The 17557-nt window shown below is 45.1% G+C and overlaps 1 protein-coding gene across 1 annotated transcript; it reads right to left on the reverse strand.

Moving 5' to 3' along the window:
* Positions 1-202: 202 nt before the first annotated feature.
* Positions 203-14118, reverse strand: LOC148141222 (ferritin, middle subunit-like). The gene is made up of 6 exons (XM_087978040.1): positions 14017-14118; positions 10571-10717; positions 9779-9904; positions 1793-1939; positions 1025-1150; positions 203-358 (listed from the first exon to the last, which is right to left on the reverse strand). Exons 1-6 carry the CDS (start codon positions 14116-14118, stop codon positions 203-205), a joined length of 804 nt encoding a protein of 267 aa, XP_087834166.1.
* Between the last annotated feature and the right edge of the window lie 3439 nt (positions 14119-17557).

Below are 17557 nucleotides of genomic sequence, written 5' to 3' on the forward strand. Positions count from 1 at the left end.
AGGATGATTACTGACATCAAGTCCCCCCCCAGAGATAGCAAACAAATGAGAGAAGGATCAGTGGTGCAAATGATGGACAAAAAGCAAGATCAATACAACATTTTATTCATTTCCATTCAGGTGGTATGGGGGAAGAAAGCCAGATTGTCCAAGTGAAGTCAGTAATGCATTCAGACAAGAGCAGACAGTACCCCACGCCCCACTAACTGCTGTCCTCCAGTGAGAGCCTGTCAAACAGGTACTCTCCCAGCCCATTCTCAGGAGCTCCCAGACGCTTCAGGTTGGTGATGTAGTCCCCAAGTCGCTTGATGATCTCAACCTCCTCATCCAAATAGTGAGTCTCCAGGAAGTCACACAGCTGGAACACAGGAATATTACAACTCATTACATTAGCACAATCCAAGACAGTTTGGAGAATTCCCACTGCAAAACAGACTGGGTAGTACTAGCTCTAGACAACCCTGAAAAATCCAGCAATCTAGAGATTTTGGACTGGTGAATATATTAGCCTCTCAGTGGCACATCTTGCCATTTAAGTGGAGCTGAGTTGTATTGTGGTGTATGGTGACCATTACACTGCAATGGTCCTGAATGAGGATTCAGTGGCCAATATCACTTCAGCAATCCCACCAGATTACAATCCAAGTTCCTCCTTGACCTTCTTGCTGAGTTGTAATATTGATCATTCCAGATGCACACTGGTGGTTACAATGTTACATCTGGACAAAGTTAAAAATCACAACACCAGGTTTTGTCCAACAGGTTTATTCAGAAGCACTGGCTTTCAGAGTGCTGCTTCTTCAGGTGGTCAAAGAGTATTAGTTTGGAAGCTCGAGCTTTGAATAAGCCTGTTGGACTATAACCTGGTGTTAGTTTTAACTTTATACACCCCAGTTTGACACTGGCATCTCCAAATCACATCTCCCCAAATGTTGCATTATTGAATTTCAAACCCACAAAGACCAACCAGTGAGGTGCTGCCCTGAGGGTCAGGCAGTGATGAGAATGAGGTGGTGAAGCTTACATGAGGGTCAGTCTGGGCAGTGGCGAGTTGGTGTAGATCCAGCAAACTCTGGTTCACATTCTTCTCCAGATCCAGGGCAACCTGCATTGCCTGCAGACCGTTACCCCACTCATCCCTCTCTGGTTTCTGAAACATGGAAACAAAGGACAGTTAAGGATCAGAATCCCTAGTGAGGTGAAGTCAGTCATATGTCCACATCAACCCTCCAGTGGGTCCCACACTGACACACCCAACCCTGTAATCCTGTTTAGGGAAAAATGTAGCCCGTGTATCCCTGGAAACTGGCATACTTAGCATGACCAAACTGACTGGCACATCTTTGATCAGTTCCCAGAGGCTGGAATTGGACCTGGGTCCCTGGCACTGAGATATTGCAGTGCCAGTACCATCCTCAAGTCCAGAAGATGATTTGAGGAGGAAGGGGTTTAGTGGAATCTCAGGAAACTTGATAAATATGGAATGCACCACCTGAGGTGTGTGGGGGGAGGCAGTGAGCCCAGTGACATTGCAGCAACATCTGGACAAATACTTCAAATGCCAGGGTATAGTGTGTGAAGGACTAAGTGCAGGTAGGTGGGATTAGTGTAGTTTGGTCAGCTAGATATGGTAGCTGAAAGGACCTGTTTCTATGCAGTGACTTGGAGATGGAAGAGATCAGATGGGAAGGCAAGCAACTCTTCACTTCCCCCTTCAGGATGAGCAAACCCTGTTACTGATGGATTGAAGCCACATCACGAGTGTAGCCATTCCCCTCCCCAACATTCCCACCTTCACATCCTGGAGGAGGACTCTGCCTCCACGTTGATTCTGGAATTTCAGCAGCTTCTCTGCATGCTCCTGCTTCTCCTGGGACTGAGCTTTGAAGAACTGGGAGAAATGGTGCAGGGCAACATCATCCCGGTCAAAGTACGACATCTGAAAGAGAACCATTTACATCCCATTAGCACATCACTGGCCCCAATTCTAGTTGGGAGAAGTAGAGACTAATTTAGCCCTCAGACTGCCTGCCTATTCAAGCAGTTATTAATCCTCTGCATTCTCAAGTGATTTTAATATACCAGTGTTGTCCAGTGAGCCAGCAGCTCTTAACCCCAGCTTCCTCCTGAGGACATGCAACATCCATGTTTTAATTTGGATTAAACAGCTGGAGTTGCTCAGCAGGTCTGGTACAGCATCAGAGGAGAGAAACACTAAATTTGTGTTTCTCCTCATTAATACTAACAAGATATTAGACATGGACTGAAGCTCTTCAATAAAGGAAACTGGAGTGCAGGATGTATTCGTGGTGGGGTGGGGGTCCAAAGCTAGACAGCACAGGGTTAACATGAGGGATGGACATCAATGGACCCAAGCAGCAGCTACTTTGAGAAGGTGGTGTATGGAATGAGCTGCCAAAGGAATAGTGGAGGCTGGTACAATTACCACATTTCAAAGGCACCTGGATGGGTATATGAATGGGAGGTATTTAAAGTGATATGTGCCAAATGGGACTGGATTAATGCAGGATATTAATGCATGGAAGAGTGGCTTAGAGGGTCTGTTGCTGTACAGACACGGTCTAAGATGGTAGATTTCAAATATTCTGCATGAAACCAACTGAATTTATAACCTTTAACAAGGGGAGGGTTCAGTTGGGTGACAAGGAAAGCCACTGGAGTACTAAGCGCAGTCTACCCCAGTCACTATTAACCAGAGGGTAATACCCAGTCACCAGGACATTTTTCTGAATGAAAAAGTAGATACAAAACATATCAGAACATGGACTGTAGGCCATTCAGCCCCTCAAACCTGTCCTACCATTCAATGAGAAAGTAACCATGAGGCTGCTGCAAGGAACTGCATTGTTCCTTTGGGGCTAAACTAGAAACGTGGATGTTTGACACTGCTGGCACTAATTTAGTCAGGAGAGAGCACAAGAGAGAGCGAGAGCGAGAGCGTTTTGTGCAACTTGTAGATCATTGGGATTGTTTGTACTGCTCCAATCTATGGTACAGACGTGTTCATAATCAGAGTATGGAAGGGAATGAGTGGAATGGAATGAAAGAAAGGGACCCAGGGTTTGCTGAGGAAAGCCTGTGCAAGGAGCCTTTGAATTGTAAGCAAGCAACTGAGTGATTAGAAAAGTGTAATTTGATCAGGAAAATGTCCGATACAGGGACAACCTCATGCAACTCAGATTAAGCATTACATCAAGCTAGTAACACCATCTGCAGGTAAACTGAAACGCACTATGCTGGATTTGACTTGAGCAGTTTAAACCATTAGATTTACACCCACATTTGACTCATACATTGAACCATCATGCTCACAAGTGAATGTTACGTTAATGCTACCCCTTCAAGCAGCTTGTTTCATCTTTGGTTTGTGTCCCCCTCAAGATGGGTCATAAAGGCAGAGGTGCTGCCATGTCTGGCAATAGCTTCTTCAAAAAATGTCAGGGGAGTGGTCAGTTATTCTCCAATCTTGGTTTGTTTTAACAGGCAGAAACTGCTCATAGCAGAGAAGCTGTTACTCTGAAACTAGGTTCCATGCTTCAACAGATGTTTCTTACATGAATGCTCTGAAAACTCTCCTGTCAGCAAGAAGCAGAGTTTGTATTTACCATTTACTAAAGGGGTGTTTTTGGGCTGTTGTGGGGATGGGAACAGCTCCTTTGTTATGTTGCAATTGAGTCCATTGGGTTCCAAGTAGTTGGATTGTCTTAAATTCCCTTTCCTTTTGTTGGTGCTTCTACCAGAGAATGTAGATAGTTGTTTTTATAAAGCAGAATGGTTTGACCAGCTGCATCACCCCTGGATTATACACTATACAACTGCCTTTCTAATGAGGAAAGGTTCGGGTCTGGGCAACCTTAGTGGTTTTGACAGATCCAGACAGGGCCCCAACAGTTGGGGAAGGATTACAAAGGGGCCCAACTCAGGTCAGAGTGGAAGTGAGAGTGATCCATCCTTATTAAGAGCTAACTGGTTCACCAATGAAAGCTGTTCCCACCTCCATCAGAGCTCGAGGGACTTCGTTCTCATCTGATGAGAGAGGACCTGTAAAACAGAGGAGCCCAGAGTGTGATGAATATTCACCACATGTCTGGATGAGTGTACCGGCAACATTCAAGAAAGAGACACCATCCAGGATAAAACAGCCCACTCCATTGGTACTGCATTCTCAACCTCCCTTCAGTGTCCATTATCTACCAGGTACCCTGCAGCACTCACTAAACACCTTCCAAATAGGACATTCTAACACTTCAGAAGGGCATGGGCAAATCATTACTGGAAAAAAAGCATGTGCCATTGTAATTCTCATACTATCCTGATTTGATGGTCTCCATTTCTTCAGTCAGTGTCAAATTTCAGACCACTCCAGCCACCTTGTGGGTACACCAACACTTCAGCAAATTGACTCTTCCTCCAGGTGAAGGGATGGACAACAAGTGGCTACCTGACCACCCACACAAGTGGAGAATACAGAGAGCTAAATAGGCCTCAACTGGAGCCGACTTAAGCAGAGGCCAGTCACAGGCTGACATTAAATACCTCTGCTCAGATAAGCCAAGTATCATTGGTAAACACTGCCATAACTCCCTTTCACAGTATTAAATCTAGTATGATGCTTATTTAGCATTAGCAGAAGATAAACCAAACATACCAGAATACATTAAAGCAGCAGAAAGGCAACTGGTCAATGCATACCTCCATATGGTTGACCTAAATGGTTTCTAAGCTATTCCTGTAAAATATCCTGTTTTGACAACCCTAGGGAAGTGACAGTTACTGCCTATGACAGCCATATCAGGGAATTGTACACTAACCAAGAACACTTCACCTTGCATACATTATTGCACATCAGTATCACACCCCATTGTTGCTGTAACACCACATTTGTCATGAAATGTGAAACAGGTAAGAGTTATAAAAGTCAATCTACAGGAGTATCAAGTTGATTTGAAATAAGGAAAAGTTTACTTCACATAATAGAAGCAATTATAAATAGAGACAACACTCACCAAAGACTGATAGAGATAGGAGGCAGTGAGTTCCAGGTTAATCTGCTTGTTGACAGCAGCTTCACAATCCTGGTGATAGTTTTGACACACCTGGGAAGCCATTTTGTGACAAATAGTGCAGTACTTGCCTACCCAAGACAAGTCACAGACCAACCACAAACTTAAAATTACCACCAACTCTACCTAAATCGCCACAACCTTTGGACTTTTATTTATATTCCAGGAGCAGACCTCATTTTATTAAGCAAGAAATGACATCATCAGTGATGGCCAATCACTCTAGTGAATCAATCGATCAGCTGCCATGTCCATTCAGCGCAGAATGGGAATTGGATCCAGAAGCCAATTAGAATTGACAACTGGTCGATGATGAAATTAGTGATTGACCTCTTACACAAGTGCAAATTCTCTGAGTATATCTACCTGAAAATGAGATTAAAACATACTCTGAAATTTCACTATCGTATTTGAGCTTGTGTATTAAGACATGCTGAAAACAGATTTGCAGAACTTTGTTAGTTTGTTACTCTGAGGGATTTGTCTTCCTACCTTCTGAATGACAGTGTTGGGAGTCTATTGAAAAATGGCTAGATTTTGTTGACATTAAACATTTGCCTATTGATTGACAGTGACAGAAATGAAGTGCTTTTGGGTCATCTAGTGCAGGCAACTGATGTACTTTGTGGATCCTTTCTGAATCTGCTGTGATCTCTTTGACCTTAGGTCTCAGGAAACCCAGTTTAAAACCAAAACGGTAAATGTGCTGAGTGTGTCAGCCATGTAGTAGGCCTCAGGCCTCCATGTTTAAATTGCTGTTAGAAACATATTGCATGATCAACTTTTCAACTCCATGTTCAGTTTTTAATTGTTTCAAGGTGAACTAGCCCTCAACTCAAGGTTGTTTCCAAGTGGAGAGATTCTGATCCTGATCCCGTTTACATTGTATGCTGTCGAACGTACAGCTCAGAAACTGGCCTCCCAACTCGATGTGGTCCATACTCACATCTTAATGGACATGAGAGAATTGCAACATAAAGTTGAATGTGTTGAACTGAGCAGCCTCCAGTGGACTGGTTGTGCTGTGAGAGTTTGGGGATTGAAGGTCCCCACTCAATGTTAGGGAATGATCACAGCCTTGAGGGATGGATTGCTGGAAGCAAGTTACTTTGACCCAGTATCTGATTCAAATACCAGGTTACAGTCTAGCCATTACTTGTCAGATTGAGTTACAAGTTTGAACATTATACATGGAACCATGGTCAGAGTCAACCCTGATAAATATTCATGGAGATGAGAGCAAGTCAGAGGCTGGGAATTCTGTTGTGAATTTCTCAACTCCTGAACTGCCAAAGCCTCTCCACCAACTACAAGACCAAAGTTATGAAAAGTGGTGGAATACTTTCCAATTTTCTGGCTGAATGCAGCCCCAAGAACACTGACGAAGCCCCAGGGTAATCTCTTGCCATCCTGAGTTGGAACAATATCACTGTTTCTGAATCCAAGTCCCGGAAGCCCCCCCTCAGCAGCAGCAGCAGCAGCAGCAGCATTCTGGTCTCTCCCACACCAGGTGGGCTGTAATAACCAGCTCATCACCACCTCCTGAAGGGTAACTGTGGCTGGGCACGAAATGCAGCCTTCTGATTGGCACACTGAAGATTAAGCAATAAAAACCACCCTGTGATGGGGTGTGGGAGTGCAATACTAGAGGGGCATAGGCTAAAGGTGAGAGGGGAAAGATTAAAATAGGGACGTGAGGGGCAACCTTTTCAGAGAGAGGGTGCTGTGGACATGGAACGAGCTGCCAGAGGAAGTGGTGGAGGTGGGTACAATTATAACATTTAAAAGACATTTGGATGGATACATGAATGGGAAGGTTTTAGAGGGACATGGGCCAAATGCAGGCAAGGGCAACTGGTACAGTTTTGGAAATCTGGTCGGCCTGGACAGGTTGGGCCAAAGGATCTGCTTCTGTGATGTATGACTCTATGACTCTACTGGTGTGCAACAACATGTTTCTTTAGGATGGTGTGGTGGCTCAGTGGTTCGCACTGCTGCCTCACAGCACCAGGGACCTGGGTTTGATTCCAGCCTTGGGTGTGTGTGTGTTTGTGTGTACTCTCCTTGTGCCTGTGTGGGTTTCCTGGGAGTGCTCCAGTTTCCTCCCACAGTCCAAAGATGTGCAGGATCGGTGAATTGGCCATGGGAAATGCAGGGTTAAGAGGATTGGGTGGGTCTGAACAGGATGCTGTTCAGATAATGGGTGTAGACTCAATGGGCTGAATGGCCTCAGCCTGCACTGTAGAGAGTATGTCGGCCTGACTTGATTGTTTACAATAAAAGGTTTTACGTTGTGGAATAAATATGTTAAGGACCTAAACCCTCCCTGAAGGCTGCAGTGTATGCTCACTACAAACTTCACTCAAACAATCACCAGGAGAGCCCCCTCCCCCACCCACGATCCCTGAAACCCCAAAGATGAAGGTGCAGCTGTACAGGAGAGTCAGCATCTCCAGGTTTTCTTTCAGAATGACAGCACTCCCCAACTTGGAGAGAAATCACTGTTCCTGCAACATTACTGGGTCAAATCAAACTGCATCAGGAGAATCCTTCAGCACATGGGAAGCTGGGAGGAAGCTAGGATCAGCTGGGACTGCAAACTGCTGACTTTAGCAGCAAGAGTAAATCAGATGGGAGCATCTAACCTCAAGCATTGCTGTGTTATTCCCAGATCACTGTCATCCTGCTCATTTCAGCTGTAGGTGACGATGAGAGCATGTGTATTAATTCAATGCAGCTCAGGAGAATTTCTTCAGCTGACGCCCAGGAACGTGCGGCTGCAGTCATTTATCCCAGCTCTGGGAAGGCCGGCTTGAGGTATATTGAAAGTGCTGGAGCGGTGTTAGGAGCGAGTCTTCAGATAGGGAGGTACACAAAAGTGAGGGAGAGACAGTGGGAGAACATTGCTACTGCTGGGAAGAACTCCCCCTGCTGTGGATTGACTCCTAGTTGTGCTTGAATGGGTATTTCATCAAGGTGCTCATCAGGTGCTGCATGTTTGATTCAAACTACAGAGAAATGAGCCAGTCTGTGTACCCCACTGCTAAGGGCTGTGTCAACGCAAGGGGTGAAGAGCACAGTCCCCTGTGCTGGTCTGAACCCCAATGTGCTCCTCAGGCTGGGCTCAGAGGTAAAAGAAAACAGTAGCATTTAGAATATCCTGGTCATGTTAGAGTTCCATTGGGAGCTATAACCAGACAAATTGAGATCATATCATTAGCTAGTTCCACCATCTGGGTAGAAACCAGAACCTCATGGACCTCACCCAAAGCCTATAAGAAAGAGGTGAACAGATCTGGTCACCCACATCATGCAGTTTTTGATTCCAAATTGTGGAGTCCTTCTAATGTGAAGGAAGGCATGGATGTGGAGATGAACACTTGATGGGCAAATCTGGAAATGAACTTGGAATCAAAGATTTAGGGTGTTTAGGGAAATGGATGTTTGGAGCTGATCTTTTGACAAGGTATGGAAACATCCCTGCCCTCTGTTTGCCTAATACTGTAGGCATTAGTCCAAAGAAAAAAGTATAGTTCTTGGACAAAAGAATCATTAAAAATGTTTTATACTCCAGAAAGTATAACACCCAACCTCACGTGGGGCATTTTAGCTTGAATTTTAGTTACAACAACCCCATGTTTTAGTCCAGTGATGTGAGCCAAATTGCAGGATGATTACTGACATCAAGCCCCCCCACAGATAGCAAACAAACGAGAGAGAAGGATCAGTGGTCCAAATGATGGACAAAAAGCAAGATCATCAGAACATTTTATTCATTTCCATTCAGGTGGTGTGGGGGAAGAAAGCCAGACTGTCCAAGTGAAGTCAGTAATGCATTCAGACAAGAGCAGACAGTACCCCACGCCCAACTAACTGCTGTCCTCCAGCGAGAGCCTGTCAAACAGGTACTCTCCCAGCCCATTCTCAGGAGCTCCCAGACGCTTCAGGTTGGTGATGTAGTCCCCAAGTCGCTTGATGATCTCAACCTCCTCATCCAAATAGTGAGTCTCCAGGAAGTCACACAGCTGGAACAGAGGAATATTACAACTCATTACATTAGCACAATCCAAGACAGTTTGGAGAATTCCCACTGCAAAACAGACTGGGTACTACTAGCTCTGGACAACCCTGAAAAATCCAGCAATCAGAGATTTTGGACTGGTGAATATATTAGCCTCTCAGCTGGCACATCTTGCCATTTAAGTGGAGCTGAGTTGTATTGTGGTGGCTGGTGATCATTCCAATGCAACGGTCCTGAGTGAGGATTCAGTGGCCAATATCACTTCAGCAATCCCACCAGATTACAATCCAAGTTCCGCCTTGACCTTCTTGCTGAAGAGTTGTAACATTGTAACCACCAGTGTGGATCTGGAATGATCAATCTTACATCTGGACAAAGTTAAAAATCACAACACCAGGTTTTGTCCAACAGGTTTATTCAGAAGCACTGGCTTTCAGAGTGCTGCTTCTTCAGGTGGTCAAAGAGTATTAGTTTGGAAGCCAGAGCTTTGAATAAGCCTGTTGGACTATAACCTGGTGTTAGTTTTAACTTTATACACCCCAGTTTGACACTGGCATCTCCAAATCACATCTCCCCAAATGTTGCATTATTGAATTTCAAACCCACAAAGACCAACCAGTGAGGTGTTGCCCTGAGGGTCAGGCAATGATGAGAATGAGGTGGTGAAGCTTACATGAGGGTCAGTCTGGGCAGTGGCGAGTTGGTGTAGATCCAGCAAACTCTGGTTCACATTCTTCTCCAGATCCAGGGCAACCTGTATTGCCTGCAGACCATTACCCCACTCATCCCTCTCTGGCTTCTGAAACATGGAAACAAAGGACAGTTAAGGATCAGAATCAGAATCCTGACAGTGGGATGAAGCAGGTCATTTAGCCCATTTGTCCACATCAACCCTCCAGAGGGTCCACACTGCCCCAACCCATCCTTGTTTAGTGAAAAATGTAGCCTGTGTATCCCTGGAAATTGGGCAACCTAGCGTGACCAAACTGACCAGGACATCTTTGTGCCATGTGCAAACTGAGCAGTTCCCAGAGGCTGGAATTGGACCTGGGTCACTGGCACTGAGACATGTAGTGCCAGTACCATCCTCAAAGTCCAGAGGATGATTTGAAGAGAAAGGGTGTTAGTGGGATCTCAGGAAACTTGATAAATATGGAATGCAGCACCTGAGTGTTGGGGAGGCAGCTAGTCCATTGGCACTGCAGCAACATCTGGACAAATACTTCAAATGCCAGGGTATAGTGGGTGAAGGACTAAGTGCAAGTAGGTGGGATTAGTGTAGTTTGGTCAGCATAGATATGGTAGACCAAAGGGCCTGTTTCTATGCAGTGAGTGCGAGATGGAAGAGATCATATGGGAAGGACAAGCAACAGCCCTTCACTTCCCCCTTCAGGATGAGCAAACCCTGTTACTGATGGATTGAAGCCACATCACGAGAGCAGTCATTCCCCTCCAACATTCCCACCTTCACATCCTGGAGGAGGACTCTGCCTCCACGCTGATTCTGGAATTTCAGCAGCTTCTCTGCATGTTCCTGCTTCTCCTGGGACTGAGCTTTGAAGAACTGGGAGAAATGGTGCAGGGCAACATCATCCCGGTCAAAGTAAGACATCTGAAAGAGAACCATTTCCATCCCATTAGCACATCACTGGCCCCAGTTCTAGTTGTCAGAAGTAGAGACTAAATTTAGCCCTCAATCAGACTGACTATTCAAGCAGTTATTAATCCTTTGCATTCTCAAGTGATTTTAATATACCAGTGTTGTCCAGTGAGCCAGCAGCTCTTAACCCCAGCTTCCTCCTGAGGACACACAACATCCATGTTTTAATTTGGATTAAACAGCTGGAGAGTTGCTCAGCAGGTCTGGTACAGCATCAGAGGAGAGAAACACTAAATTCATGTTTCTGCTCATTAACACCATTAGAATTGTTAGATATTAGACATGGACTGAAACTCTTCAATAAAGGAAGGAGGTATTTAGAGTGATGTGCCAAATGGGACGAGATTAATGTGGGATATCTGGCCGGCATGGAAGAGTGGCTTCGAGGGTCTGTTTCTGTGCAGACCAAGTCTAGGATGGTAGATTTCAAATATTCTGCATGGAACCGACTGAAATTGTAACCTTTAACAAGGTGAGGGTTCAGGTGGATGACAAGGAAAGCCACTGGAGTACTAAGTGCTGTCTACTCCAGTCACCATTAACCAGAGGGTAGTACCCAGTCACCAGGACATGGAGATACAAAACTGATATCAGAACACGGACTGTAGGCCATTCAGCCCTTCAAGCCAGTCCTGCCATTCAATGAGAAAGTAACCATGAGGCTGCTGCAAGGCACTACATTATTCATTTGGGGCTAAACTAGAAAAGTGGATGTTGGACACTGCTGGCATTAGTTTAGTCAGGAGAGAGTTTTGTGTAACTTGTAGATCATTGGGATTGTACTGATCAAATGTGTGGTACAGACAATGTGTTCATATCAGAGTACGGAAGGGAATGAGTGGAATGGAATGAGAGAAAGGGGACCTGGGGTTTGCTGAGGAAAGCCTGTGCGAGGAGCCTTTGAATTGTAAGCAAGCAACTGAGTGATTAGAAAAGTGTAACTTGATCAAGGAAGAGTCCAATACAGGGAAAACCTCATGCAACCCTGATTAACCATTACATCAGGAGAAAGTGAGGACTGCAGATCAGAGCTGACAGTGTTGCTGGAAAAGCGCAGCAGGTCAGGCAGCATCCAAGGAACAGGAGCCCTGAAGAAGGGCTTATGCCTGAAACATTGATTCTCCTGTTCCTTGGATGCTGCCTAACCATTACATCAAGCTAGTAACACCATCTGCAGGTAAACTGCATAGCACTATGCTTTGTTTGATTTGAGCAGTTCAAACCATTAGATTTACACCCACATTTGACTCATACATTGAACCATCATGCTCACAAGTGAATGTTATGTTAATGCTACTCCTCTAAGCAACTCGTTTTGTCCTTGGTTTGTGCTCCCCTCAAGATGGGTCATAAAGGCAGAGGTGCTGCTATGTCTGGCAATAGCTTCTTCAAACAATGACAGGGGAGTGGTCAGTTATTCTCCAATCTTGGTTTGTTTTAACAGGCAGAAACTGCTCATAGCAGAGACGCTGTTACTCTGAAACTAGGTTCCATGCTTCAACAGATGTTTCTTACATGAATGCTCTGAAAACTCTCCTGCCAGCAAGAAGCAGAGTTTGTATTTACCATTTACTAAAGGGGGTGTTTTTGGGCTGTTGTGGGGATGGGAACAGCTCCTTTGTTATGTTGCAATTGAGTCCATTGGGTTCCAAGTAGTTGGATTGTCTTAAATTCCCATTTCCTTTTGTTGGTGCTTCTACCAGAGAATGTAGATAGTTGTTTTTATAAAGCAGAATGGTTTGACCAGCTGCATCACCCCTGGATTATACACTATACAACTGCCTTTCTAATGAGGAAAGGTTCCAGTCTGGGCAACCCTAGTGTTTTTGAAAGATCCAGACAGAGCCCCAACAGTTGGTTGAGGATTATGAAGGGGCACGACTCCGGTCAGAGTGAAAGTGAGTGATCCATCCTTATTAAAAACCTAACTGGTTCACCAATGAAAGCTGTCCCCACCTCCATCAAACAGAGCTCTAGGGATTTCATCCTCATCTCATGAGAGAACACCTTTAAAACAGAGCCCAGAGTGTGATGAATATTCACCACATGTTTGTATGTGTGTACCTACAATATTCAAGCAGACACCATCCAGGATAAAACAGCCCACTCCATTGGTACTGCATTCTCCACCTCCCTTCAATGTCCATGATCTACCAGGTACCCTGCAGCACTCACTAAACACCTTCCCAATAGGACATTCTAACACTTCAGAAGGACATGGGCAAATCATTACTGGAAAAAAGTGGACCATTTTAATGCTCATACCATCCTGATTTGATGGTCTCCATTTCTTCAATCATTGGGTCAAGTTTCAGACTACACCAGCCACCTTGTGGGTACACCAACACTTCAAGTCAACTCTTCCCTTCGCCTGGAGGATGAACAACCGGTGGCTACCTGACCACCCACACAAGTGTAAATAGGCCTCAACTGGAGCCTACTTAAGCAGAGGCCAGTCACAGGCTGACATTAAATACCTCTGCTCAGATAAGCCAAGTATCATTGATAAACACTGCCATAACTTCCTTTCACAGTATCAAAACTAGTAAAATGCTTATTTGGTATTAGCAGAAAATGCAAGCATACCAGAATGCATTAAAGTAGCAAAACAGCAACTAGTCAATGGATACCTCCATATGGTGGACCTAAATTAGTTTACTTAGTGTGGAAACAGGCCCTTCAGCCCAAGCCCGCACTGACCCTCTGAAGAGCAACCCACCCAGACCCATTTTACCTCTTCACCCAAGAGGATTAATTTAGCACAGCCAATTCACCTAACCTGCAGGTCTTTGGACTGTGGGAGAATCCAGAGCACCCAGAAGTGGGGAGAACATGCAAACTCCACAGAGACAGTTGTCAGAGGTGGGAATTGAACCCAGGTCTCTGGTACCTTGAGGCAGTAGTGCTAATCACTGTGCTATCATGCCACCCACAAAATGGTTAAGCTATTCCTGTAAAATATCCTCTTTTGACAACCATAGGGAAGGGACAGTTGCTGCCTGTGACAGCCATATCAGGGATTTGTATATTAACCAAGGACACTGCACCCCAGAAACATCACTGAACATAAATAGGAACATACATTATTGCACATCAGTATCATACCCCATTGTTGCTGTCGCACCAAATTTATCTTGAATTGTGAAATAGGCAAGAGCGACAAGAGCCAGTCTATAAGAGCATCAAGTTAATTAGAAATAAAGAGTTTACTTCACATAATAGAAGCAATTATAAATAGATACAACACTCACCAAAGACTGATAGAGATAGGAGGCAGTGAGCTCCAGGTTAATCTGCTTGTTGACAGCAGCTTCACAATCCTGGTGATAGTTTTGACAAATCTGGGAAGCCATTTTGTGACAAATATTGCACTACTTGCCGACCCAAACTAAGTCACAGTCCAACCACAAACTTAGAATTACCACCAACTCTACCTAAATCACCACAGCCTTTGGACTTTTATTTATACTCCAGGAGCAGACCTCATTTTATAAAGCAGGAAATGACATCATCAATGATGGCCAATCACTCTTGTGAATCAATCGATCAGCTGCCATGTCCATTCAGCGCAGAATGGGAGTTGGATCCAGAAGCCAATTAGAATTGACAACTGGTGGATGATGAAATTGGTGATTGACCTTTGACCTCTTACACAAGTGCAAATTCTGTAAATATATCTACCTGAAAATGAGATTAAAACATACTCTAAAGCTTCACTATTGTTCCTGAGGTTGTGTATTAAGACATGCTGAAAACAGATTTGCAGAATTTTGTTAGTTTGTTACTCTGAGGGATTTGTCTTCCTACCTTCTGAGTGACAGTGTTGGGAGTCCATTGAAAAATGTCTAGATTTTGTTGACATTCAACATTTGCCTATTGATTGACAGTGACAGAAATGAAGTGCTTTTGGGTCATCTAGTGCAGGCAACTGATGTACTTTGTGGATCCTTTCTGAATCTGCTGTGATCTTTTTGACTTTAGGTCTCAGGAAACCCAGTTTACAAACCAAAACGGTAAATGCGCTGAGTGCGTCAGCCATGTAGTAGGCCTCAGGCTTCCATTCCTAAATTGCTGTTAGAAACATACTGCATGATCAACTTTTCTGTCTCCATGTTTAGTTATTAATTGTTTCAAGAAGGACCAGTCCCTCAACTCAAGGATGTTTCCAAAGGAAGATTCTGGTTCTGTTTACATTGCATTCTGTAAAATGTGCAGCTCAGAAACTGGACTCTGAGCTCAACATGGTCCATACCCACAGCTATATGGACATGAGGGTGTCTCAACCTAAAGTTGATTGTGTTGAACTGAGCAGCCTCCAGTGGAGTGGTGGGCTGTGAGAGTTTGGGGATTGAAGGTCCCCACTCAATGTTAGGGAATGATCACAGCCTTGACGGATGGATTGGTGGAAGCAAGTTACTTTGACCCAGTATCTGATTCAAATACCAGGTTACAGTCTAGCCATTACTTGTCAGATTGAGTTACAAGTTTGAGTATTATACATGGAACCATGGTCCGAGGTCAACCCTGATAAATATTCATGGCGATGAGAGCAAGTCAGAGGCTGGGAATTCTGTTGCGAATTTCTCAAAGCCTCTCCACCATCTACAAGACCAAAGTTATGAAAAGTGGTGGAATAGTTTCCAATTTTCTGGCTGAATGCAGCCCCAAGAACACTGACGAAGCCCCAGGGAAATCTCTCGCCATCCTGAGTTGGAACAATATCACTGTTTCTGAATCCAAGTCCCGGAAGCCCCCCCTCAGCAGCAGCAGCAGCAGCAGCAGCAGCAGCATTCTGGTCTCTCCCACACCAGGTGGGCTGTAATAACCAGCTCATCACCACCTCCTGAAGGGTAACTGCAGCTGGGCACAAAACGTAGCCTTGTGATTGGCACACTGAAGATTGAGCAATAAAAACCACCCTGTGATGGGGTGTGGGAGTGCAACACTAGAGGGGCATAGGCTAAAGGTGAGAGGGGAAAGATTAAAATAGTGACGTGAGGGGCAACCTTTTCAGAGAGAGGGTGCTGTGGACATGGAACGAGCTGCCAGAGGAAGTGGTGGAGGCGGGTACAATTATAACATTTAAAAGACATTTGGACGGATACATGAATGGGAAGGTTTTAGAGGGACATGGGCCAAATGCAGGCAAGGGCAACTGGTACAGTTTTGGAAATCTGGTCGGCATGGACAGGTTGGGCCAAAGGGTCTGCTTCTGTGATGTATGACTCTACTGGTGTGCAACAACATGTTTCTTTAGGATGGTGTGGTGGCTCAGTGGTTCGCACTGCTGCCTCACAGCACCAGGGACCTGGGTTTGATTCCAGCCTCGGGGGAGTGTGTGGGCACATAGAGTGTGCATGCTCTCCTTGTGCCTGTGTGGGTTTCCTATGCGTGCTCCAGTTTCCTCCCACAGTCCAAAGATGTGCAGGATCGGTGAATCGGCCATGGGAAATGCAGGGTTAAGAGGATTGGGTGGGTCTGAACAGGATGCTGCTCAGATAATTGGTGCAGACTCAATGGGCTGAATGGCCTCAGCCTGCACTGTAGAGAGTATGTCGGCCTGACTTGATTGTTTACCATAAAAGGTTTTACGTTGGGGAATAAATATGTTAAGGACCTAAACCCTCCCTGAAGGCTGCTGTGTATGCTCACTACAAAATTCACTCAAAGTATCACCAGGAGAGCCCCCTCTCTAACCCACGATCCCTGTAACCCCCAAAGATGAAGGAGCAGCTGTTCAGGAGAGTCAGCATCTCCAGGTTTTCTTTCAGAATGACAGCACTCCCCAACTTGGAGAGAAATCACTGCTCCTTCAACATCACTGGGTCAAATCAAACTGCATCAGGAGAATCCTTCAGCACATGGGAAGCTGGGAGGAAGCTAGGATCAGCTTGGACTGCAAACTGCTGACTTTAGCAGCAAGAGTAAATCAGATGGAAGCATCTAACCTCAGACATTGCTGTGTTATTCCCAGATCACTGTCATCCTGCTCATTTCAGCTGTAGGTGACGATGAGAGCATGTGTATTAATTCAATCCCCAGGAATGTGTGTCTGCAGTGAATTATCCCAGCTCTGGGTGGGCAGGCTTGAGGTGTATTGAAAGTGCAGGAGCAGTGTCAGGAGCGAGTCTTCAGATAGGGAAGTACACGGAAGTGATGGAGATACAGTGGGATAATAGTGCTACTGCTGGGGAAAAACTCCCCCCTGCTGTGGATTAACTCCTAGTTGTGCTAGAATGGGGTATTTAATCAATGTGCTCATCAGGAGCTGCATGTTTGATTCAGACTACAGAGAAATGAGCCGCTCTTTGTACCCCACTGCTAAGGAGTGAATGGGTGAAGATCACAAGCCCCTGTGCTGGTCTGAACCCCAATGGGCTAAGGCTGGGCTCAGAGGAAAAACAGTAGCATTTTAGAATATCCTGGTCATGTTAGAGTTCCATAGGAAGCTATACAAGACAAATTGAGATCATACCATTCTACCATCGGGGTAGTAACCCGAACCAGATGGCTCTCACCCAAAAGCCTAGAAGATAAGAGAACAGATCTGGTCACCCAGCTCATGCAGATTTTGATTCCAAATTGCAGGGCCCTTTCAAAGGAAAGGACGACATTGATGCTGAGGTGAACACTTGATGGGCAAATCTGGAAATGGACTTGGAATCAAAGATGTAGGGAGTCTAGGGAAATGGATGTCTGGGGCTGACCTTTTGACAAGGTATGGAAACCTCCCTGCCCACTGTTTGAACTAATGCCTACAGTTTTAGGCAAAAAAGTATAATTGTTGGACAA

The sequence above is a fragment of the Chiloscyllium plagiosum genome, unplaced genomic scaffold (genome assembly GCF_037043375.1).
Source record: "Chiloscyllium plagiosum isolate Xiang-an unplaced genomic scaffold, Cpla_swu_hap1 HiC_scaffold_33, whole genome shotgun sequence".
Lineage (NCBI taxonomy): Eukaryota > Metazoa > Chordata > Chondrichthyes > Orectolobiformes > Hemiscylliidae > Chiloscyllium > Chiloscyllium plagiosum.

Excerpts from the sequence above, each read along its gene's own strand:
- LOC148141222 (XM_087978040.1), bottom strand. The coding sequence starts at position 14,118 with ATGGCTTCCCAGATTTGTCAAAACTATCACCAGGATTGTGAAGCTGCT. Across the intron at positions 9,905-10,570 it reads TCCTCCTCCAGGATGTGAAG|AAGCCAGAGAGGGATGAGTG; the intron begins GTGGGAATGTTG and ends TCCATGTTTCAG. Across the intron at positions 1,151-1,792 it reads TCCTCCTCCAGGATGTGAAG|AAACCAGAGAGGGATGAGTG; the intron begins GTGGGAATGTTG and ends TCCATGTTTCAG.